Below are 23,970 nucleotides of genomic sequence, written 5' to 3' on the forward strand. Positions count from 1 at the left end.
TGGCCTGGAGACCAAATGCTCTGGGGTTTCAGGGGAAGAAGAAGTCAGTGTGGGTGAGGGTGACCAGAGAGGGTATGAAATCCTTCAGGAAGGTCACATTTTAATGGGTAGAGGGTTTGTGACGTAGTTCTGTTGCTTTCTCTTTGTCCTCTGGTAAAACACAAAATTGTTTGGCCTCCTTCTGCCCATCTAAGCAATTGGAGGTTATGGACATAATGATCTCTAAGAGCCATTCCAGCTCTGAAATTTTATCCTGCAAAAAATTAAAACGGGCCTAAAGAAATAATTGCGGATGTTAGAATATTAAGAATATGGCCATTCATTGCAGCCTAATTTATAATGGCAAAAACAAATGCATGGAAACAAATGAAACTGTGGTGAGATTGCTTAAATAAATTATGGTACAACCATCTGTTGGAATATATAGCCATTAACTGGAATGTTTTAGAAGGATATTTAATGACAGAGGAATATGCTTATGATACAGTAAGTAAAAAGAGTAGATTACAATAAGTTACTACACTAAGGATGTTTTTGTAGAAAAGACTAGAAGGAAATATACCAGAATATTATCTCTGATTGGTGGGTTGATGAGTGAATTTTTTTTCTTTTATCTTTTCTATGCTGAGTATGTAATTTGCAGTCTGATTATTTCCCCCATACAAAGGTTAAAGTTAATGAGTAAAATTTCTTGCCCCTCAGTGCAGGGCACTGGCCCCTTTGCCACCCATTGCTATGTAGAAGTCCTTGACAAATCACTTCCACGGGTCTCCATTGGGAGGCCGCATGGAAAAGAGGCAAGAGACGGTAGTAGGCAGGAAAGCGGGGATCTATTTTTGGCTGAGTTGTGAGTCAGCTTTGTGACCTCAAGCAAGTCCCTTCTGAACATTCCTGAGCCTTGGTTTCCTCATCTGGAGAGGAGTTGGAGGTCACGAAAGGTCCTTTGAGTACAGCATATACTTGTTCCTGAAGATGGAGAATTTCTCCACTGGTCTGGAACCTACTCAGGCCGCATTGGTTCCTGGAGTCTGGTGTCCTTGCTTTTTCTCCTGTTCCTTTGCCCCTGGCTGCAAATGGATTTCTCCTGTTCCGAGATCAGGAGGGATTCAATGGAGTTGAGTGATAGGGCTGAGCTGAGAGGGTGTAGTGACAGCATTAACCCGCTAGAGGGAAGCATTGTTTGACTGCTTCCTCCTTGCTGGTATCTGCTCTGCAGGTGAAGCATAGCCTAGATTTGCCTTGATTTGGTTTCAAATTCTAGAACTTTAGAATTAAAAGGACTTTGAAGATCATCCAGTAGAACCCCATTTGCTGCACATGTGAGATAACAGAGGGCAGAAAAGGCAAGTGACCTACTTAAAGTTACACAATATGTTTTTTCAAGGTCTGCACTGTAGGATTTAGAAGAAGGCAGCAGACAGAGCCAAGAGTGTGCTCAGTTGAGTCCACAAAGGGTGGACAGTTCCCACGATTGTGCAGGAATCTAAAGGATCTGCCCTTACACACCTTTCCTGGGCTTCTCTGGCCAGGTGCCGAGAGGCCTGGAGACAGAGCAGAAAAGCTGTGCCTACCGTGAGGAACTCATGTAGTGGGGCAACACATGCAGACACATGCTGCTACCCCAGCGTGTCTTCCTTTCCCTCTGGTGGGTTGCACAGCCGAGAATCCAGGCTGTGCTGGTGACTTGGAGGCCTGCAGGTGTCCTTGTGCACGAGGCCCTCCAAGGTTAGGCAATGCCCTGGGCACCTCCAATTTGTTATTTATTTCCAGTGAATGTCTGCACGCATTGCTCACATGTTCACATGTCCTATCTTATCATTTCTTGAGGTTTGCAAGGAATCCTGACAAATGTGTTTCCCACCTTCCAAAGTCTTTGTTTCCTTAGCCTGGGCTGACTTTATTGTTGGTTTCCAGGATGCCCACCAGCCCTAAGCATTGTAGCACAGGGGAATTGTGCATGGTCTGGGAGCCAGGCAGCTGTGCGACCTTGGGCACTTCCTCTCCTTCCGCAGGGAGGTCAGATTCTCAGCTGCGGTGTGTCATTCTGCTAGAGAGATGAAGTTCTGGCGTTATTTTTGGCTTTTGTGTTTGGCAATGAATACCCATTGATCTGTGGTCCAGAGAAGTGCAGTGTGTGTCCAACTGAAGCAGAAGCAAGATTCACTCTTAGAAATAGGTATATTTGAATAAGGGGCTTGTTGGGGGCCTGGTCAAAGCCAAATGCAGCTGGCCCTGGAGGGCCACCAGATGGCAGCAGTGGGCAGGCAGGCAGCCTTGGGGGCGAGGTGGGTAGGGCCAGCCTCCAGTCAGAATTAGCAAGGTCAGAGCTGAAAGGACCCCCTGAGGTCACCCAGGCCTTCCCCTCTTTTTATGGATGTGAGAACTCAGGCCCAGAGAGGGAAAGGGGCTACCTAAGGTCTCACCATGAGTTAATACCCAATTGCCTCCTGGCTTGTGAAAAGAATCGTGAAAAGAATTGTAATCGCTTTGGCCTCTAGCTGGCTACCCCACAGGAGAGCCAGGAGACAAGGGCCTGGGCCCTGGGCCCTGGGCCAGTGAGTCAGAGGTGGGAAGGGAAGAGGACAGCAGGTAACTGTCTGCCCTGATCCTGGTTTCTTTGAGTGTCTGGTCCTAATGATGTACATATACCCTCTTATCTCCAGTAAGGGCAGCATGCATTGTCCTTTCTCTTTCCCTCCTGTCTGCCCCATTCTCTTCCTGGCCAAGGCCTTCCCATCAGGCTGTGCTGTGATGGAACCTTCACCAAGGGTCATCTCACAGCCCCCATACCCAACAGATGGGCCTTGCTAGAGGCATGCTGCTGTAAGACATGAGTTAGCACAATTGGTTGAACAAAATGTTTTATTTTAATTTGCAAGGAACCAACCCTTGCAAAGCACTTACCATGGACTAGGTGCTCTCCCAGCTACTGTCACTTACATCCTCCTCATAGCCCTCTGAGGTAGGGTGCATGTCCCTTGCATTCCAGGTGAGGAAACTGAAGCTCAGAGAGGCTGAGTGGCTTGTTTACAATAACATTGTTAGTTGAGCAAAGCAGATACTTGAACCATGTTGTCTGATGTCGAAGGCCATATTCATTTCATTTCATCATGTTATCTCCCCTTAAAATGTCTGCACTGGAAATGTAGCAAGGGACTCCCAGGCTTTCGAGCAGGGAGAACAAATATTTTTCTCTCTTCTCTGGAGAGAGCTTGTGAGGGACTTGTGGTAGGCTGCCGGAAGAGGGGAGAAGGCCTGAAAGCAGTCAAGGGCAGGCGTTCATGGAGCAGGTTAGGGGGTAATGGCTGGGGGCATGCCGCCTTCTGAGAGGAGGTTAAGGACCTTTCCTCCATGTGCCTGTCCTCTAGCAGTCGTCTCTGTCAGGAGTGCTCGTCTCTTTGATCCCCACAAGCTGTTGCCAAACTTCCATCGCTTTCTGCCCAAACTGTCACCTCTCATAGAGGCCCTCCATGTCCACCCCATCGAAAATAGCCTTCACCACCCTGTCCCAGCCACCCACCCTGCTGTATTTGTCACTGTAGCAGTTTTCATTGCCTGAAACCATAGTATCACTATTGTTTACTTATTTGTTGTCACTCTCACCTCATCAAATGTGAGCCCCACGGGGTTAGGGACTCGGTCTGTTTTATTCACCCCTGGAACTCCCCTGGTGTAGGGGAGAGGCTTCGTGCAGCCTTGTTGCACAGGATGGCTGCAGCTTTTGGATGTGGACGCTGTGCCCTTTTTAGTCGCTGTGCTCAGGAGACCCAGCCTGTGGCCCTGTGCTCTTCCCACCTTCTTGGAGAAGCCCAGGGCTGAGAGCCTTGGCTCCCTGAGGCTGACAGCCTTGCCTGGTGTCCCAGGGTGTGGGGGTCAGCTATGCTCCTGCATGTCTTGCTGTGGGTGGGGGCACCGGCCATTCTGCAAGTTCGCCTGATGGTCTGGGAAGCTCAGTGGTCCCTGGCAGAGGGCTCAGTTTCCATTCAAGGAATCCTTTTCCTCTTTCCTGGCGGGATTGATTTGTTCCAGGAGCTCTCTCTGAAAGTGAGCTTTAAGTGACTGGCCTGTAATTTCGCCATCATTTTTAGGTTCTTGACAGATGGCATTGTGCCTGCCCTTTGTCAGGGGACCTTGCCTATCTCATGGGAACTCTCAATAATCATAGTGACAGCCAGCGCCTTAAAGTGCTCTCGGATGTGTGCTAAGATGAAATGGCCCATTTTGAGGAATCTTGAATCAGCTTTTTCCTAATCAGAAAGTGACTTTTTACCTCAGGAGGAAGCCGGATGTGGCCAAAGTAGTCCTGATGAGCCAGGTTCAAGTTCTCAGTTGGCTGCTTGTTGGCTGTGTGATCTTGGGCAAGTCAGTTAGCCTCTCTGGGACTGCATTTCCTCAGCTGTTAAGTGAGAATCATGATCCCTAATTTGCTTGCCTCACAGGGATCTATTATGTCATTCACTCACTCACACGTTTTTTCCTTCATTCCTTCACTCTGCTAGTCAACAAATATTTGTTGACTAGACAAAGGTGAGGGGAGGCAGAAGGAATACTGCAGACAAAGGTGTAGAATTGGGAAGTGCACCCTGGTATATTCTGTGTAACATGCAGCCAGACAGAATGAAAAGGGACCGGAAACATTCAAGTATAATAGGCATGGGACCTTATTCAGGCTTTATTCTGTGAGCAGCGCAAGGTTTCTGTGGGGGAGCCGACCAGTGTAGGCGAGGCCCTGCCTCAGGGTGGCTTTTGTCCAGAATCCCCTGTTGAGGCCTCATGCTTACTTTTCGCTTCAGGTCTCATCTCTGTGGCTGATTTCAGCGTACTCTGGATTCTCAGGGGAACCCCATTCCCCCATGAGCTGGGGTGACTATTAGAATCCACGAGAGAGGTGGGGACTGGAATTATCTGGCTTTTTGCTCGGCCTCTGGGAAGTCGTCTCAGGCCATGTGGAAGGTCACTGAGGAAGCCGCAGTTCTGCCTTTTTCATCTTGAAGCATTTCCGAGGGGCCTAAAGATGAGCAGCTTAGAGGCTCGTCCCATACCTCCCTAAGGAGCTGGAGGGGTATGGGGAAGGGTTACTCACCTTTTGCAAGGATGCACTGAGTGCCAGGCGTCTCGCCAGGGCTTTCCAAAACCATCTACTGTTTAATCCTGACAAAGTTTGCCAAGTGAGGCTCACTCCCAATTTACAGGTGAGGAAACTGAAGAGCCGTTAAGAGACATGGACTCACCCTATCTAGCTTCTCAGCCTTACTTTGCTCAATGTGAAATGGAGGTCAGTGACATCACCGTGTCAACTTTGAGGGTGTTGGGCGGCTTGAGGAATATCCTGGAAGTGGAAGTAAAAGCACTTTGTAATCTGGAAGTGACAGTGTTCACGGGCAGGGGTCATTAATAGTACTGCTTCCCGGTGAAATTACTTTTGCTTAGGCCTTTGCTGCCTGGCCTCCTACAAGGTTCTAACCTTTGGCTTCTCGTTTGTGCACTTGCCTTCAGCCAGCCCCAGCGTCTGCGGCTTCACTCATCATTGCTGTCTTTTAAGCCCACAAATATGAAGGCACTGCTTTTTTTTTTTTTTTAAATTAATCCTATAGTATAAAATTAATATCAAAGTAAGCTCTTTTTTTTTTTTTGCCATTTTGGTGAAAACAGTAAGTCATGGAATTATAATGCTGGAAGGGACCATCTTATGTTTCTTTGACGTTTAAGAAAACAAGCCTAGGGAGATGTGCCACAGCTAACACAGGCAGAGTCAGGATTAGGGTCTCGAGGATCCCTGCATGGCCCCATGTGGACCCTCCTCAGGGAGACTTCAAGGGCTTCGTCTAGAGGAAGAACCCAGTTGAATCCATTGCGTTACACCAGTCCCTTTATGTAACACGGCTGTTTCCCGAGTCCTGGCAGATGCTCCATGGGAACAGTGCTCGGCTGACTGGGTTGGAGCTGATCCTGGGAAATGAAAAATCCTGTGTAGCAGATGCTTTTCCCAGTCCCTGACCACGGGGAAGTCAGCCGCTCCAAGGAAGCTCTGGTACTTACTGTGTCTGCTGTGACTGAGGGTGAAGGCCATGGGAAGGTTGCCTTGAACCCTGTGATTGTTACAGAAGGTCACATTGGTGACTTGGAGTTTCTTGGCAGGTGTGGTGCTGGTAAAGGGTGCTTCTTCTAGGGCCTGAGGGACAGATGGGAAATAGAGGAGAGTGGGAGGGACATTTGTAGATGTGGAAGGGAAAGACAGGCTGTCCCACCATGGATCTGGACTGGTGGCTCTTTACCACAAGGCCATGCACCTCCAGATAAGCAATTTGAATAGAACTTCAGTTCTTGCCATACTGCCCACCAGCTTTGACAGTGGACTTTGAGCCCACGCCTCCCTCAGTCCCTTACCTCGAAATTATTGGGACTCCCAGTCTCCTGACTATCTTCCCTTTCTGGATGGGTGCCTGATCATAAGGGTGCTCCTTAGTGGACTGCTCAGGTGGTGCTCGGTACTGCCGCTGCTTGGTACAAGTGGCACATCCTCAAAGCTTTGGGAGTGGAGTGGACGTCAGTTCCGAGGACTCTTCCTGACCTTGTCCTGCTGCTCAGTCTCTCCCTTGCGGCGTCCTCACCTGTGGAGGTGGGAGGGTGCTCCCCTGTCCGTGAGTGCAGTTCTATTAGAACTCCAATCAGTCTTTTATACCCACCTCTCTTGAAGAACCTGGGAGAGTTCCCAAGGGTGGGGTTAGAAAAAATTTGAGAGGTACCATCCAAAGTCATGTCCCAAAAAGCTGTCACTGGGTGACCGTGAACTGGCATCCCAGGATAAGCTCCCTTCCCTCCTTGCTTCTGCTCCTGGGTGAATTATTTGCCCTCCAACAGATTGGGGGCAACCTTTGTTTCCCTTGTTTGAAGATCTTAATTTGGGCCCCGGTTAACCAAAAGCCAGCTTCTCTTCGGGAGCTGAGGATGCAAATAGTATTTCTGGGGGGTTGTGGGATCTCTTGGGGTTTCAGACGTGGGACCTTGGCTTGCTTTGCAGGATTGCTAGCCCCAGTTTATTGGTCATCTCTGGTCCTGCTTCTGCAAGGCCACACGGTGGTCTGCAGGGGGCGCTGTTCCCACAGCCAGGTGCTGGGGTTTTACTGAAGGAACTCAAGCATTCCAGTGCAGGCCCAGGCGTACTTGTGAACTGCAGCGTTCCCTCGCTAAGGCTCATTCCCAGCTCCAGCCTCCAGCTCGGGCGCCATGAGTCATCGTCATCAGTGGAAAACTCGGCCTCACGAACAGCTGGGTGCAGTGCTTGGCCTTTTTTTTTCCCCCACTTCTTTTTTTTTGTAACTTCACAGAGATGAAAACTGCTGATGATCTTTTGCAATGGACGGTAACTGAAGTCCGGGCTAGGAGCAGCAGTTCTAGGTAGGGAGAGGAGAATCCCGAGGAGAGGGGGGTAGGGATGTGTTAGGTCTTCCAAGAAGCCATCTCAGGGACATAGGCAGTAAGGGACTTTGTGGGCCTCACCTGTCTCTGTTCTTTCCTGTTCTCCAAGGAGCCCAGGAAGACTTTGGTAACTGCAGGTAGCAATGGAAACTTTGAGAGATTGACTGGTGTTTTTGTAAGAAGCTGTGGACAGGATGTGCTCGAAGTCAGGGCAGCATGGAATCTAGTCTTGCTTTGCTTCTAACTCACGATTTGACCACAGGTAGTTAAGTCACTTTCCTTCCTGGGCCTCCCTTTTCCCAGTTGGAAGCAGACAGTTGGATTAGAGTGCCCTGTGGTCCTGTCTTGCTGTGACAGTCTGTGAGTCTAAACTGAATATAAAGGATTTTGAAACTTGTTCCCATGATCCTCTTGAACATTTGAAACCTATGGCTATTTCTCTGGGCGAACAGTGCTCACTGAGTGACGAGAATCACATAGGTAAGATTCTTACCCTCCAAGAACTTAGTCTGTCTTCCTCCTTTTCTTTTCCCACAAGGCAATAGACAGAGTCTACTGGGAAGCAGGAAACTGGGATTCTGATTCATGCTCTGCCAAAATACATTGTGTGTCCTTTGGCAAATCATTCTCCTCCTTCAGCCTCATTTTCATTTTCTCTAAAATCAAGGGATTAGACTGGCTTCTTGGCTTCAACTCCCCCCACTGTGCCTTGCCCCTTAAGCGTCCTAGTAGTTTTTCTGCAGGGTGTGATTCTTCACTGCAGAAGCCCTGGGGTATAGTTTTCTTTCTTGCTGGGAGGGAGAGAAGCAAGATTATTTTTTTAATTACGCAGCTAAGATTAGGCAGCAATCTACATTTTAAAACGTTATTAATAAGAGTCTAAAAGTATGCGAAGAAGCTTTGGAGTTTGAATGTGAAATGAGTTGGGAAACATCTGCAGAGGCACCAGCCTCAATCAGGGACTTTTCTTCGGGTGCCAAGTGGCTGCTGGGTGTGAGTGGCAGCCTGACGTGCCCCTGGCTGGGCCCCTGGAGGAGTGGGAAGCCCGAGCACTCAGCCAGAGCAGCTCCCTCAGAGCAGGTGCGCAAGGGCCAGCCTCTCCTGATGGACCTTTGCAAACTGGCGTTAGAGAAAGAGTGATAGTCGTAATATATTACTCATACCTCTATTTAGAGTTTACAAAGTGCTTTCATGTTTATTGTTTCCCTTTTCATCACAGTGCTGAGAGGTAGTTAGACCAAGTTTCATTGCCCCTTCATGAGTTGGCTGAGGTCTCTTAAATGTAAGATTCTTCCTTTCAGAAAGATGGCATGCTATAGAGGAAAATCCCCAGACAGAAAGTCAGGAGATGGCACCCGTCCTAGGTCTCTGCCTCCCTCCCCAGCTCTGTCTGTTCCCTTTCCCTACTTTGTATTTCTCTGTAGCACTTGAAGTCATTTACCAGGGGTAGTTCTGCGTGTGTTTTGTCCGCTGTCTGTCTTCCCCACACTACAGTGTAAGCTCAATGAAGGAAGGGAGTTTTGTCTGTTTTGTTCACCGCTGAGGCTCCCAGCGCGGTGTATAGCGAAAAGTGTTCAGTCACGACTTATTGAATGTTGTGAACTCCTGGCTTTGCTTCTAAAGTGGTCTGTGTGACTTGGGAAACGTTTTTTTTATTTTCCTCAGTTTTGTTTTCTCTTTGGGGAGTTGGATGGGATAGTCTCTGATGTCCTTGGTGGCATATAAAAGTCCATGGTAAGAGCAATGCCTATAACTCCTTTTTCTTTCAGTAAATACTGAGCACTTGTTCTGGGTCAGGCCCTGTACTAGGTGCTGTGAGGAATACAGAGAGAGAGGACCACTGTTTGTCACCCTTTCAGTGAGTGTGATGGTTAATTTTATGTGTCACCTTGACCGGGCCACAGGATGCCCAGAGTATTCTGAGTATTTCTGTGAGGGTGTTTTCTGATGAGATTACCATTTACATGGCAGACTGAGTAAAGCACTTTGCCCTCCCTAATGTGGGTGAGCCTCATCTAATCAACTGAAAGTCTGAATAGAACGAAAGGCTGATCCTTTCTCGAATAAGAGAATTATTCTGCTTTCCAAGTGGCACCATCAGCTCTTCTTGCTTGAGAGCCTTTGAACGGAGACATTCTCTCTGCAGATTTTGGGCTTGTCAGCCTCCGTAATCATGTGAGCCAGCTCCTTGTAAATCTCTCTCTGTACCCTATTGGTTCTGTTTCTCTGGAGAACCTTGACTAATGAAGAGGGCAACATAAGACATGTTGTCAAATAACCTTATACTTGGCAGCATAGAATCGTTGTTGGGACAGAGATTCAAGCACCATGCCAATGGCTCTGAAAGGAAGGGATGGCTCATTTTGACCGGGGGATGGTGGGATGCTTTAGGGAGGCGACGGCATTGGAGCCAGGCCCTGAAGGGTGAGAAGGAGTTCTGTAGGTGGAACAAGCAGGCCCACTGGCATTATAGGCTGACCAGCATTGTGGGCCAGGGCACAGCCTGGCCCTGAGGCCTGGGAGGGAGTGGAGTACGCCCTTGACAAAGGGGCAGCTGTCTGGCGTTGAAGAGCATAGGTATTTGGAGGGAGGGACTATGTGGAAGGAAGGGAGCTACTGGACAGCCTAGGACCGGGGCTTCCTGAGATGTCCTCACTTGGTTTGGGAGAAGCAGGCACACATCTGATGATGGGAAGCCCCAACCCCGTGTGGTGCAGATGGTCCTGCAGCCGGTCCGTCTGGAGGCTCCTTCAGGTGCAGTTTACCTTGACTTCTAACACCAGTGCCCCCAATTTAACAGCTAATAAAGTCAGTGGTGAAAATGGAGCAGCTGTGTGGTATGCCCAGCATGTTTCGGGACTCTGCTCTTTGCCATGTAGGCCAGGGATGAAGCTCACTCAGCCACTCACTGCTGGGCTCTCTTTGTGCCCCCATAGCCCGTGCGTGTGTCCCTGTGACCCTGAACAACCTCCAGAAGTCCTTGGACTGTTCACTTTTGAACAGGCAATATGACCCAGTGAAAAGTGGTATGTCCTCTGCAGGGCGGTTACTGGGGGCCCTGACTCTGGTGCCAGGCTGCTGGGTGCCATCTGAGTTCTGCCATTCACAGCTGTGGACTCTGAGCCCCAGATTTAACATCTCTCTGTACTTTAAATTCCCTCACCTATAATTTGAGGGTTATAATAATCCGTACTCAGGGGGTGTTTTTGTGAGCTAATCCGTGGAAAGAGTTTAGCATGAAATAAGTGCTCTCAAGATATCAGCTATTAGTGTGATTGTCATTGTTATTGCAGCTTTGCCACTTACTAGCTACCGTGTCTCCCTGAGAATGAGACCTAGCCAGATAATCAGTCTAATGCGTCTTTTGGAGCAAAAATTAGTATAAGACCCGGTCTTATTTTACTATAATACAAGACTGGGTCTTATAATATAATATAAATATAATATAATGTAATCTAAGACCGGGTCTTATATTAATTTTTGCTCCAAAAGATGCGTTGGAGCTGATTATCCAGCTAGGTCTTATTTTCGGAGGAACAGGGTATATGATCTTGAGCAAGTCATTTAACCTCTGCGATCTGTTTCTTTTTCTGTAAAATGGGGTGCACACCTATCATTAAGGGTTGGTTAAATTATATAACTTAATGTCAGTGCCTGAAGTAGAGTTTTACACAGTCAGTTCTCAATAAATGAATTCTCCCCAGTCCCGTACCTTTTGTTCACTGTCTTTGCAGGCTACTGCTTCTCCCCTTTTCAGTTGGGCAGTCCGTGTTTGGGAATTTTATTCCTGCATTAACTTTTAACAAATCCCAAACTTTTTATTATGTGATACTTTAGAGACAAAGGAAATTTCCCTAAAAAATAATAGGATATGCAGTCAGGTCCCAATTTTTATTTAAATTGTGAGCTCTGTGGGTGGTGTTTGTTGTTAAAATGCATGTTTTATTTTAGGACACTGGTCAGACTAAATATTCCAAAAGCATCAATAACATTAGATTGTACACCACTCATTTTGACACTGAAGGTTTTTAGACATCATTTGTTAAAGTTTAGATCAGGAAGGTGTGTCAGAGGTCATCTGTTCCAGCCCTCTTATTTTATGCATGGGAAAACTAGGCCCCTAGAGGAGAAAGGGACCTGTTCAAGGCCGTGTGACCTAGAAGAGAAACCAGGTTAGGATCCAGGTCTTCTGAGTCTTAGGTTAAAGCTTCCTCCCTTCTCCAGCTCATCTGCTTCACCTCTCTCCACTGCTCCCCTCTCCTGCTTTCTTCTTTTTTCTTAGCTTTAATGGATTTGTATTGTGCAGTACTTCAGAAGCCTCTCTTGAATCTTACAAAAATCCAGAATTCCGTGACAGAGACTTAAGTGCTTTTCCCTTTCCTGGATTATCAGTAGAGGCTTTGACCCTAAGACATTGGTAGACAAGAGTTGGCTGAAGAAGATTTGACAAATTGGTGGAAACTGTGGCTGGAACTATGGACATCCGTGATGAGGCTGTGGCATTCAGTTCAAGGGAATCACAGTAATAGTGGCTAACATTTACTATTGCGTGTCACGCACTTTATGCAAAACTATCTTTGCAACAGCCCTACAAGGTCGATGTTATTATTCCCATTTTACAGATGTGGAGGAATGTGCCCAAGAGGGAGCCAGTGGACGATACAGTTCAGTAGTGGTGAGCAAGAAGCAGGGAGGTTCACTTGTTCATTTGTTCATTCAGGCATCAAGTATTTGTGAGCACCTCCTTTGTGCTGGGCATGATTCTAGGATACAATGAGCAAAAACAGCCCCTGCTCTCATAGAGCTGACTCTCTGGAGGGGGAGACAGACATCAATCAAATGAGTGTACGTTTATAAGCTGACATCAGTGCTTCCAAGATGAGGAACATGGTTCTCTGAGATTGTTGCACAGAACAATCTGATCTGGTTGAGGGCTCAGCAGAATTGAAGAGTGAGTGACAGTGGACTAGGTACGTGCGGTCGGGGTAGTAGAAACGGCCCGGGACAGAGGGAAGCAGTAAAGAGGCCTCGTAGAAGAGCTTGTTGGGGAGACTGCGCCAGTGCCGGTGCTCTGAGCTCTCTCCCTTCCCTCTCACCTGCTCCTGACATGGGAAGATTAGATGGGTGATCAGGAAGTGAGTTCTGTGTTTGACCAGTCCTTCCTTATTATCACCAAGTGCCTTTTTATAAAATCTCTGTGCATGTGGCAGAACAAAGGATGAGTTACAGAAATAAGGTTCTTACACTCTAAGGACCTAGAATGAATAACCCTGAGAGTAACTGGTGTTTATAAACAGATGAATTATAACAAACTCATAGGTAGAGGGCAGCCTCCTTCGTGTGTGTGTATGTGTGTGTGTGTGTGTGTGTGTACACTTCAGAAGGCTTTGTAGCACCCTGGAATATTAGAGCTGGGAGAGATTAAAGAGGTTGTATGGCCTTTTCTCTTCCTGACCCATGGGTTTCTTTTCATAACATTCACCTCTGTTTGCTAACTCCATTTTGATAGCTTCAATGACATTCTGTTCCCTTTTGGGTCAAATTCTGTTAAGAAAATGTGTGTGTTCCTTATATTACACTGTAATCTATCTTCTTGTCACCTTCAGGATGCCTTTCCCTGGCACAGGGCAGAAATTCCTCTTCCCTGAAGAGCTCAGCTTCTCACTGTGCCTGTAGCTGTGGCTTTTTACCCACCTTTAACACCGTCCTAGGCAGTCCTTGGATGGACCGGAAAGGAAGCTGCCCCCTTGAATATTCACCATCCACTCACTGGCCTGCGTCTCCCCTAGGGCTTTGAACCTAACAGTCTTTCTCCTCATTTACTTTCTCTTTATTTATGTTTGACTATTTGAGAAGATGTTTGCCGAAGGCCCCAGAAGAGTTCAGTCATTTGATAATGAAATATCATTTCGTGATTCCCATTGTAGGGACCCCCTGGTCTGGCATCTCTTCCTGTTTGTCTGTTTCTTTTAATGACACCTCCACCTTCCCATTAACCATGAAATCCTGAAATCTCAGACTGGTGTTTATCTTCTGTTCACTTTGTCTCACATCTAACTGGGTGCCAAGCCTTGCAAATTTTTACCCCTCATCCCCACTCCATAACTCCACCCCTCATTTCAACCCTGATGCCTCTTAGGCTTTGTTATTGTAGGGGTTTCCTTCCTTCCTTCCCTTTTCACTTACTACCACTGTGACTTTGAGTAAGTACCTTGTTCCATGCCAGTAAAATGGGGCAGGTAAGAGTGCCTGTCTCATTGGGTTGTTGAGGGGGGATAAACAGGATGCTATATAGAGAATGCTTGGAGCAGTGCCTGGCACATAGTAGGTGCTGTGGGAGTGTTAGCTATGCATATCGTTATTATTGGCCTCCTCCAACCCTTTGCAAGATGTACCATCCCCAAGCGGTCCTTTCATCAGGCCCCAACCCTGCTCAAAAGTCTGAAGTCTCCCTGTGGTATGTCTTTGTAGTTCCTAAAGTGAGTATGCCAGACAAATTGCCAGGATGCAGGAAGAGAAAATTGACTTCTTTTATATGTTTTTATCTCATTCTTTTACATTTTGTACTTTCTAAGTATGCTTTACACTGTATATTTTTGAGTAAGGGTACATTTATAATTTATAAATGTATGCAATACAAGTATATACTTTAGTAAATAAATGAATATACACATATTGGTGGTATGTTTAAAAAAAATTTTACTGACATAGGAGTACAAGCAAACGAGTCTGGGGATCCCTGGTCTGGAAGGTGAGGTCCAGACCCCAAGCCTGGCATTTCTCTGTGGCTGGCCCCAGGCTGGCAGTCTTGGCTCTCCTCCCAGCCCCTCTTCGTCATGACCCTCACTCTCCACCTGCCCCACCTTGTACCTTTCGATTTCCATCCTTGCTCATCCCCTTTTCCCATTCCTAGATATTCTCTCTCATTTTCTCATTTTCTTTTCCTATCCAGAAGTTCACCTTAAATGCCACTTGTTCCATCAAGCCTGCCAGGACAATTCTAGCTTGAAATGCTTCCTCCAAGCTCCCCAGGCAAGCTTTGTCATTACTACTCATTAGGCCCCTGCTGTTTTCTACTTTGGGTTGGGATCTTTTGCCATGTATATTTTTTGGCTCCATAGTTATTCTGTTAATTCTCATGTAGACATGCCTTTAAATTATATTTTGCTTGCTGAGTTTATTTTTATAAAATTATCATTTATCTCGAGACACATACCTACACTTTTTGAATGACATTAATGTATCTCTATTTCATCATGGTGATATATAATTCTCTACTCTAAGGAAAAGATTCATTTGTTACATTTGTGATCTGAATCTCCTTGGATTTGATGGCGTGCTTTAGCCTGAGGCAGACATTTATCTACAATGCAGTGTGAATGTCTTTTGTGTGTGGATTCATTATTTTCTTTTACTCCAGGTGACCTGAAAATCATAATCCTTGTGTTTAATGCCTGTATTTCAGTACTTATAGCCCTGAGTTCTGAATGTCCTCCTGGGAAGTGAGGAAAGCTGATGGTACACAGAACACAGCCATTTAATCTGGGTTTTCCCCCTCCTCAAATACCCTTAAGAATAGCTGTCATATCAGCCAGGTTTTGTCAGTTTGTGACAGCAGCTGTGCAATCATTGGACCTACCGTTGGACCTGGAGTCAGAAGACACAGCTTTAACTCTTGATTCCACCACTTGCTGGTCGTTTGGACTTGACCAAGTCACTTAACCTCTCAAGTCATCTAATGTCATCTGGAAAGTAAGTTTAATAATCTGTGTATTATGAAATTATGAGGATTAAATGAGAACGTGTCTGTGAATGTGCAGGGCACCTAGGAGATGGTCAATAAGTGTCTGTTTAAAAGAAAAGGAAAAATAGAAGCGTCTCCTCTGACCTTTCTGATGCAGAGTATATTTTGGGGAGAAACAGCTTCAAAGGGTGCACCTACTGTACTGAGCAAACAGGCTGGGCCTAAAGGCTGGACACCAAGTCAGCCTGGTTTCTGGGCTTGTCTCTAACAGGACGTCAGTGGGCTCCCCAGGGAGCATGAGGATTAATTAGTTAATCTTTGTGAAGTGCTTTGAAGGTGAAAAGTGCTATGTAAGTGGAATGGTTGAATTGTTATTGGAGATGTAATAATGGCGGCACTATATGCTGGCAGTCTTGCCTGTCTCAGACGTCAATAATCAACAGCAGAGCAGGTTCTAAGATGTTTCGCTTGATAAGAGAGGCTTCATTGTGGGGTTTCTGATAACACAGTTCTTCTGTAGAATTGCAGATCACAACTTGCCAGTTATTTCTAGCAGACCCTATGCTAGGGTCACTTACATCACAGTCTCTTCTTCGGGTTGTTTGGAACTCTCCCTGCTAAGGCAGTCTGCCTGTAGACGTCAGCCAGCTCAGGTAGTGGGACAGTTTGACAGTCTGGGATGCTCCGTGGGTCCTGGGCACACAAGTGTTTTTGGGTCTAATCCTACAGAAGCAAAGGAAGAGTGTTGAGTGGTTACCCAGTGATGTGGACCAGTGTGAATAACCAATGCAATGAGGTACCATGGGCTTATAGAAGGAGAGGTGGCTTAGCAGTGTGACCCTGGACTGGTCACGTCTCTGAACCTTAACTTTCTTACCTATTCAATGGGCACATAGTAGTGGATGAGATGAGTACAGTAATAAAGATGGCCCACGGGAGGATGAGTTTTACCCTTTCTGTGGAGAACTGAGAAGTCAAGAAATGTTTCACACAACTAGCGGTACATGAGCTGGATGGTAAATGTTGAGCCATAGTTTACCAGTTGAATGACGTAAGGAAAGGTCATCCATGGCCAAAGGAACAGCACATGTGAGGGCATGAGGTGGTACGTCTGAAGGGACCCACTCCCAGTTCTTGTAATATTCCTGCTACCCCATAATACCATTGCTCCCTCTTTGAGGAAGCCCGGAAGTCAGATTCCTGTGAACTCGGTGTCGACTACATTAGTGTCTGTGAGCCGACTGATCCTGAGAACTGTATCCCTGTAATATTCTGACATTTCCTCCATGAGTCTGGTTGTTTCTGAGCTGACACTATAAGCCATATGTTGAATGTGGGGCCAGATGAAGCTTTGATACTAAACACAGAGTATATAGTAGATTTGTCTAGAATTTAATATGCATTACTTGGTGTTTTGTCTCTTGAGCAGAGTTTTTCTTTGTTAAAATAAACATGTATAAAGAATTTATACAGCGCACATGGTGATGCATATTTATCGCCGAGAATCTGTTAATAATCTATGCCTCATCGGATTTTGCATTTCTGTTGAAATAACAAATGTGGCACTTGGTACAACTGAATGAATTGGGTGAAATTTCTCCTATCTGGGAGAAGAAAGGCCATTTCTCTTTCTCCAAACTTGATTTTCCTCAGTCGTCTTTAGCACTGGCCACTCCCCAGTGGTGAACCTGGGGAACTGAATGCTCTTCTGGTTCGAAATGATTTTGTCTTTTTTTCCTTGTCTCGCCCCCTTCCCTCCAGCACACATGGACACTTGCCTTGGGACTGTTAGAACTGCTCCTTTGCGTAAGACCGCAGACTCTGAAAAGTCCTCTTATGTTGCACGGAGGGGAAAACACATGAAACTGGACATTAATTGAGTTCAGAGTAAGGCCCTAAGTGATTGTGACATGGGCCAATCAGAAGCCTGGGGGACTTCAAGCTGGCTGATGGGAGCCCTGGTTTGGGAGAGGGGAGAGCCTGAGAATAAACATGGGGGCAAAGCTCAAGGAAGCCGTGGAGGAGAGTGGGGGGAGGGCATGTAGCGTGGTCGAAGTGTTCTCTGGCGTCATGTTCATGTCTGTTAAAATGTGGGAGCGTGGGCTTTAGAATCAGCCTCTGCTGGAATCCAGCTCTGGTACTTACCACTTACTTGATCTTGACCAAGTCATTTTACCTTTCTGAACCTCAGTTTCCCATGTCTGTAAAATGTGATAACTTATGCTGTCTTTACAGGAAGATAGGAAGGCTCCTGGTACACATAGTAGTTGGCTCTAAACTACATGTTCACTTGCTCTTATAATTCAGTGCCTACCCGTGAGAGCACAGCTGTGGAAAGTAGCCTTTAACTCAAATAATGTTTGTTTTTAGAAACTGGCAAGGTGTTTACCTGGGGCCGAGCAGACTATGGTCAACTAGGGAGGAGGCTGGAATGTCATGAAAGCTGGACGCTGGGAAAGCAGGATTCGTCGCTCCCCTGCTTGGGACCACAGAAGAGCATACCTCCGTCTCTGCACTGCTTAACGGGAGCAACCGAGGTAGGAAGTGACTTTCCATAGCTGTCTTTGTCTTTAGGTGAAGTGTTTGTTGAGGGCCTACTGTGTGCTTACAGTCTAGGCATTATGGTAGGTTTCACGCCAGAATCTGAAAAGGTCCTTGCCTCAAGTTACTCATGGTTTACTATTGGTAGAAAAGAAAAGGCAGTTATCCAGATAACGACTGCAAGGCAGACTGTGTGTAACTCCTTTAGGAAGGTTCCAGGTTCTCTGGATCTACTTGAGGAGTGAGAAATGAATCAGGGTACAGGGATTGTGTTAGGCTTCAAGGAGAACGTGGCTCGGAGCTGTGCCTTGGAGGGTGGGTCCAATGTGAACAAGCAGCTCTAGGAGAGAAGAGAATACTCAGGTGGTCACCACAGCTGGAACAGAGTTGTGGGGGTTGGGAACTGAAGAAAGTGTTTGGGGGAGCAGTGATTGTTAAGTTTGGCTGGAGCATGGGGTGTCTGGGGGGAGAGAATATGAGGTAATATCAGAAAGATGGGTTGGAACCTGAGCAGGGGGGCTCTTAATACTGAGCTAAGTATTTTGCTCTTCTGTTTATATTTCCCAGTGTAGAAAACATTGTTGCTCAGCTGCTTCTTCAAGCCCCTCTAGCTCCCCTAAATGTCTTGAATTTCTGCATTTAAGGCAGGAGTCTTAATTTCTCCAGGGTGTGTGTTTCTATTACTAAATTTTACTTTCCTGCTGTCCTTAATAAAAAAAAAGAAAAGGCTTGGTTTTGGAGAAGAATGAGGAAGGCCACACAGGAAATGTGCCTCTGAACCCACGTTGGCTTAATAAAGGAATTCAGTCTTCATTCAGTCTGTCAAAAAAATTAATAAGCTAGTGAGACTTCTGTAATTAGCATCAGACTAATTACAACCCTCTCCATACCTAGAGGGCTTCCCTGCCCCTCGGGGCCTGCCTGGCTGCCTCCTTCCGGGTATGTAGGACGGTTCTCCATTTCTGCTTCACATCCCAGCCCTGGTCCTCCTGGGCCTTCCTTAGTGCTGTGTTGAGTCTGTCTGTCTGTCTGTCTGTCTGTCTCTTTAATTGAAAAGGCACTAAACAACACTGCAAAGACCATTTGGATATGGTCATAATAATAATAAAAAATATCCATGACCTTACCACCCTAACACAACTATATTCCTTTTTGCATATATACGTGTCCATACTTTACAAAGTTATGGTGATAGTAGTTATAATGATTTGTATCCTGTCTTCATTTATTGTGTCACCAATGTTTTCCTTTGTTTTTCTTGGTCTTCAAGATCATTTAAAATGGCTATATAACATTATATGATTGAAAGGTTCTGGGATTTTCCAAACCATTTTTTGAATGTTGGACATTTAGATCATTTCCCTATTTTGGCACTATGGTGGACTCTGTAGTGAATACTCTGTTGAACTGTTTCCTGAAGATAAAATCTTGCGGATGAAACTTCAGGGGAAAAGGCCATGAACATCTTTATGACTTTTGCTATAATTTCTCTGGGTTCTGTTTGAAAGAAGTTGCCTCTAGCAGCAGTGAATGAGGGAATGCAGCATTTAAGTGGGTTTTGTTTGCTTAGCGGGTTCAGGTGCTGAGAACTTGGTACATAGTGCTTTAGACTCTCGCTTTTCTTCGTCTTCCCCAGCACATTTCAGACTTTGTGGTCAGGTAGTATAGCAGAAGCACAGAGGTTTCATGGATTTTTCTGAGTCTCTGGTTTTATCGGTAAGATGTGGATTATAATACCGACCACAGAGGGTCGTTGATGAGGATTACACGAAAAATTCTTGGCTTGTGGCAGGTACTCAGTAACTGTTGGGTCCTTTCTCTTCTGCCTCTTTAAAGCCTTTTAACGCCCTGGGGTGGCTAGGGTGTATAGCACTGTGACACACAGGGCCCGAGCGAACATATAACCTAGGAGCCAGATGTTGGTGTGACTTTTATTTAGCTTCCTAGCAGAGCAACCTGAGGAGTTGGCTCGAGCCCCATGCTCCCCTCCATCTCTGCACTAGTATCTGGGGTGCTGGTGTGTACACTCGCTGGTTTCACTGCAGGTTCAGACTTCAGGCTGTTTTCTGTTTGTCAGTTGGGGCTGTGAATGCTCTCCACTGTTGATGGCCTGGCCTGGACTGTCAGGCATCTAGATACTTGCCTGAGGCGCAGAGCCAAGCCAGCGCGCAGCTGTGAACTGCTGGGAGTGATTGTGAAGCCCAAATGCCCTTCCAAGCGCCATTTACCTTGGGTAAGACAAGAGCCATACTAAACTAGGTGATACCCTACGAGGGACTTGGCCAGGGAGATGCAGGGACACCCGCGGAGACAGGAGCAGCCTTGAGATAAGCTGTTTAGTCCTGACCTTCAAGGACCTGAGTGTGGCCCATAGCTGACCAGTTGCCCTCTTTTATGTCCAAGGGATAAGCAGAGGGACGAGCAAGCTGTCTGGACTGGGGCCTCAGGTAGGATATCTGTCTAAAAGAGTCTAGAGGGACAGCCAGGAAGGAGGGGAAAGCATAGGTACCGTGTTTCCCCGAAATAAGACCTAGCCGGACCATCAGCTCTAATGTGTCTTTGGGAGCAAACATTAATATAAGACCCAGCCTTATTTTACTATAATATAAGACCGGGTCTTATATAAGACTGGGTCATGCAATGTAATGTAATGTAATATATAATACCAGGTCTTATTTTAATATAAGACCGGATATAATATAATATAATACTGGGTATAATATAATACAATATAATGTAATGTAAGACTTGGTCTTATTTTAATATAAGACCTGGTCATAATATAAGACTGAATCTTAAATTAATTTTTGCTCCAAAAGACGTATTAGACCCGATGGTTCGGCTAGGTCTTATTTTCGGGGAGACACGGTAAATAGAGCTGGACTGTATAACCTACCACCCCTGCCTGTGAGCAAAAGAAAGCAAATAAACACAGTGTTACTTGGTGGTGGTTATGGGCCAGGCAGTGCGCTAAATGCTTTACATATATTATTTCATCTTCACAATAAACCTGGGCACAGATTGTAATCACTGCTTTACGAATAAGGAGACTAAGGCTCAGGATCACACAGTAGGTAAACAGTGGGGCTTGGACTTGGATTTGAAATATTTGAAGCTCACATACTTTGTGTATAGATGAAGGAAAGTTGCATATGTCCTTTTACATGTGTACCCTTACCTAGATGAAAGTTCTGGAAGTCTGGGAGTCAGGACGTCTGATTCCCTGAGAGTCTCAATTCTTTCCTTCTGAGTGTGTCCCATCTCAGGTCTGAGAAAGACTGAGATTTTAGACCCGGTGAGCCTTCCTTTAATGTTCTTACAGTGGTGAAGACTATGTGTCTCAATGCACTATCAGATTTGCCTTAGCTTCTGGGCCTCTCCAGCCACTCTTAGAAAATTCCAGGGCAGCGTGGTGATTGGGATTGCACCCCCATGCACATGTCAGTGCCGGGTGTGTGTCTACAAATTTGTTTGCTCCTTGACAGCAAACATGCACTACAGCAGCCTTTTGCTTTCCAAGCCCCGGGTGGGGCTGCTCCCTGCACATTTCCTGTGGAACACTGGCTCTAAACTCCACCCAAAGGTGGAAGCCTGCATGTCACGGCTGGGCAGAGGAGCTTGTGCTTACTTCGTGGGCACGTTGGTGCTCCCTGCAGGATTCTGAAGCACGTAGAGCTGGGTACCTGGTGTGTTAGTGGCCCCATCAGGAGCCCTGCTTGACTGAAGATGGACAGCCTCTGAGAGTCCAGGTCTCCATCTGCCCTGACTTAGTGAATTTAGGCAAGCCCCCTTTCCTCCTGCAGGCTTAGTGCCCCCATGTGAGGCTGGTATGTTAGGCCATATGAGGCCTAATGTTTCTCACAGGTCTCAGAGTCCCTTCCATCTGTGATTCTTACTTCAGATAAACAATCACTCCTGAAATATGGAATGACTCCTGACCTGGAGTCCCTCAGGGTCATAGCCCAGATCACTTAAGCCCTAGCTGTGGCTCAACTTGGGCGGACCCGGGCGTGTTAACTAATAATGGAAGTTCCAGGCTCCAGGACCGTTTGAGCTTTGCTGTGCCTCGCCGCCGTGGCTCTGTTGTCTGCCCTTGTTCCTTGTCCCCAGGGCCTCCTGTTCCAGTTTAGGTCATTGGGACTTTGTATGATGCTCCCGCCTGGTCCTCCTAGGACTTGCAGTTTGGCTGTGACTCCCGTCCCTGCAGCTGTGCCCTTATTGCGGCGGGGGGGTGGGGGGGGTGGGGGGGGTGGGGGGGTGGGGGGGTGGGGGGGGTGGGGGGGTGGGGGGGGTGGGGGGTGGGGGGGTGGGGGGGTGGGGTGGGGTGGGGGGGCGGGCGGCAGGCCTTGGTGACACGACCTTCCTGGCTCCCTGCCTGCCGCACGCTCCAGGCTCTGTGTGCTGTCCCGCCTTTCCTGTCCTCCTGCATTGGCCACGCAGTGGTGGTGGGTGTGGAGGTGGATACAAAGATAAGGAATACGTGCCTTTGCCCCGAAAGAACTTCCAGGTACATAAATAAATCCTTACTGTACAGAGAGAGAAGGGCTATTAGACGTGCATACGACAGGCCATGGAACAGTGAAGACAGTGATTTATTCTGAAGACACTAACAAAAAGAAGTATTGTTTGAACTGGGTAGGAGTTTAACAGAGGTAGAAGGACATTCCAGGCAGAGGGGACAACATGAATAAAGCCGTGAATCTAAATCTGCTTTAACTGCTGGTACAGTCGGGATGCTGGCCCATTTCAGTGGTCCAGCCCGGTTTTGTAGTCTGGCTGCCTGTCTAGCTTGCCCCTTCCCTGCCATCCATCCTTGTGAAAGGAGTACTGTCTGAAGGAAAATATCTCACATTATTTCGTTTGATCCCGGTGCGATGCTTCTGTAGCCATGGCCCTGAAATAGGCCACAAAAGGAATGGTTGTCCTCGTTGCATAACTGAGGAAACTGAGGCCCAGAGAGGCTAGCTAGGAATTAGAAGACCTGAGGCAGGCAGCCTGATTCCAGTGCTTCTGTGGGCCTTACTATGGGCTCAGCCTATAGCCATGGCCCTGAGTCATGGTCTTGGTTTAAATTCCACCCACGTTTGGTTGTGCACCAAATCCCAGCCCAGGGGCTCAGTGTACATGTGCACATGCGTGCACACATGCAGCCATTGGAGCAGGAGCAGGAAATGTGGACATAAACGAGCGGAACCAGGGATTGGGTCATTGTCAAGCTCACATGCCATCAGCCCTCATTTTGCTGTCGGACTAAAATTGTTTGTTGGAGGATCAACCTGTGTGCAGGGTCTAAGTGAAATCTGTCCGAACAAGTGGGAGAGAAGCTATTTTTAGTTTGCAGAGTCACTCACTCAGCTGTGTTAGCTGAGGTTTGAGCCAGTCCCCTACGCTTTCCACACTGTTATTTCTGAAGGAGAAATACCATGTGAATGCTGTGTAAACCCCATTAATGAACCTGGAAGTTTCCAGGGCGTCTTTGTCCTGCAGCTCCCTCAGAAGGCTGCCTTTCCTAAACGACCTTCCTCCCTTCCTGTATTTAATGCATTTCTAATTTTAAGTTTGTGTCAAGTCTGTGGGACTTTGGTGCCCTAAATAACACGGAAATCTACCACCAGCAAACAGCTGAGTCCGGAGGGCTCTGGCAGAATTGAACACAGCCTGAAAAAGCATTCCCAAGTCACTCTTTGGTGAGCAATCTGCAGCATCACGGCTGTTCTTAGAGGACCAGTAGGTCTCTGGGACCATGGGTCCTAGAAGCCCAAGCCTTCCAGGTGCAGCAGGTTTTAGAGGCCTCCCCAAATGGGGCAGCAGTGTTCACCCAAAGACTGTTTCATTGGAGATGGGAAAAGCTAGCACTGTAGCTGCTGACCTAACAGGAAGAGAAATAACACCAAACAAACCTCAAAGCAGTAAACATTCAGAAGAGAGAAAGAGCCACTGGACAGGGCTATCTTGTTTGAAAGAGATGATAAAGGATATGGTACAGAAACACTTATTAACTACCTGCTGTTTCCTGTTTATATTTATTATCTCTTCTCACCAAAATACAAGATCAGGAGGGCAAGGCCTATCTATCTTGTTCAAGGCATTGGGAGCCCAATGTCTAGAATAGCTCCTGCCAGCTCTTAGTGGATGTTTCCTGACTGTAATAAATGAAAAATGAACGAAAGAAATGGTTTCGGAAATACGTGGCGCTCTTCAGCCTCTCTCCCTACAGTCTGCACTTCTCAGTGCCAGGCCAGTTCAGGAATAGGCATTTCCGTGTT

At 46.8% G+C, this 23,970-nt stretch overlaps 1 protein-coding gene across 12 annotated transcripts in view; it reads left to right on the plus strand.

Moving 5' to 3' along the window:
• The window catches only part of LOC308503679 (tryptophan 5-hydroxylase 1), a 221,256-nt gene that overhangs the window by 55,633 nt on the left and 141,653 nt on the right, over positions 1-23,970 (plus strand). For 6 of the 12 annotated variants that reach the window (XR_013994231.1, XM_081063189.1, XM_081063190.1 and 3 more), the window contains one exon: positions 17,534-17,700. The exons of 4 other annotated variants lie outside the window; for them this stretch is intronic. Coding sequence is in view for 6 of the 8 variants with exons in the window: in XM_081063189.1 (XP_080919315.1) it covers positions 17,534-17,700 (167 nt within the window). In the remaining 2 variants the exon portion in view is untranslated. Of the gene's footprint in view, positions 1-17,533; positions 17,701-18,598; positions 18,644-23,970 lie in introns of all 12 variants that reach the window. 2 more of the 12 variants (XR_013994230.1, XM_081063186.1) reach the window with 1 other exon arrangement.

The sequence above is a fragment of the Rhinolophus hipposideros genome (assembly GCF_964194185.1).
Source record: "Rhinolophus hipposideros genome assembly, chromosome: 10".
Taxonomy (NCBI): domain Eukaryota; kingdom Metazoa; phylum Chordata; class Mammalia; order Chiroptera; family Rhinolophidae; genus Rhinolophus; species Rhinolophus hipposideros.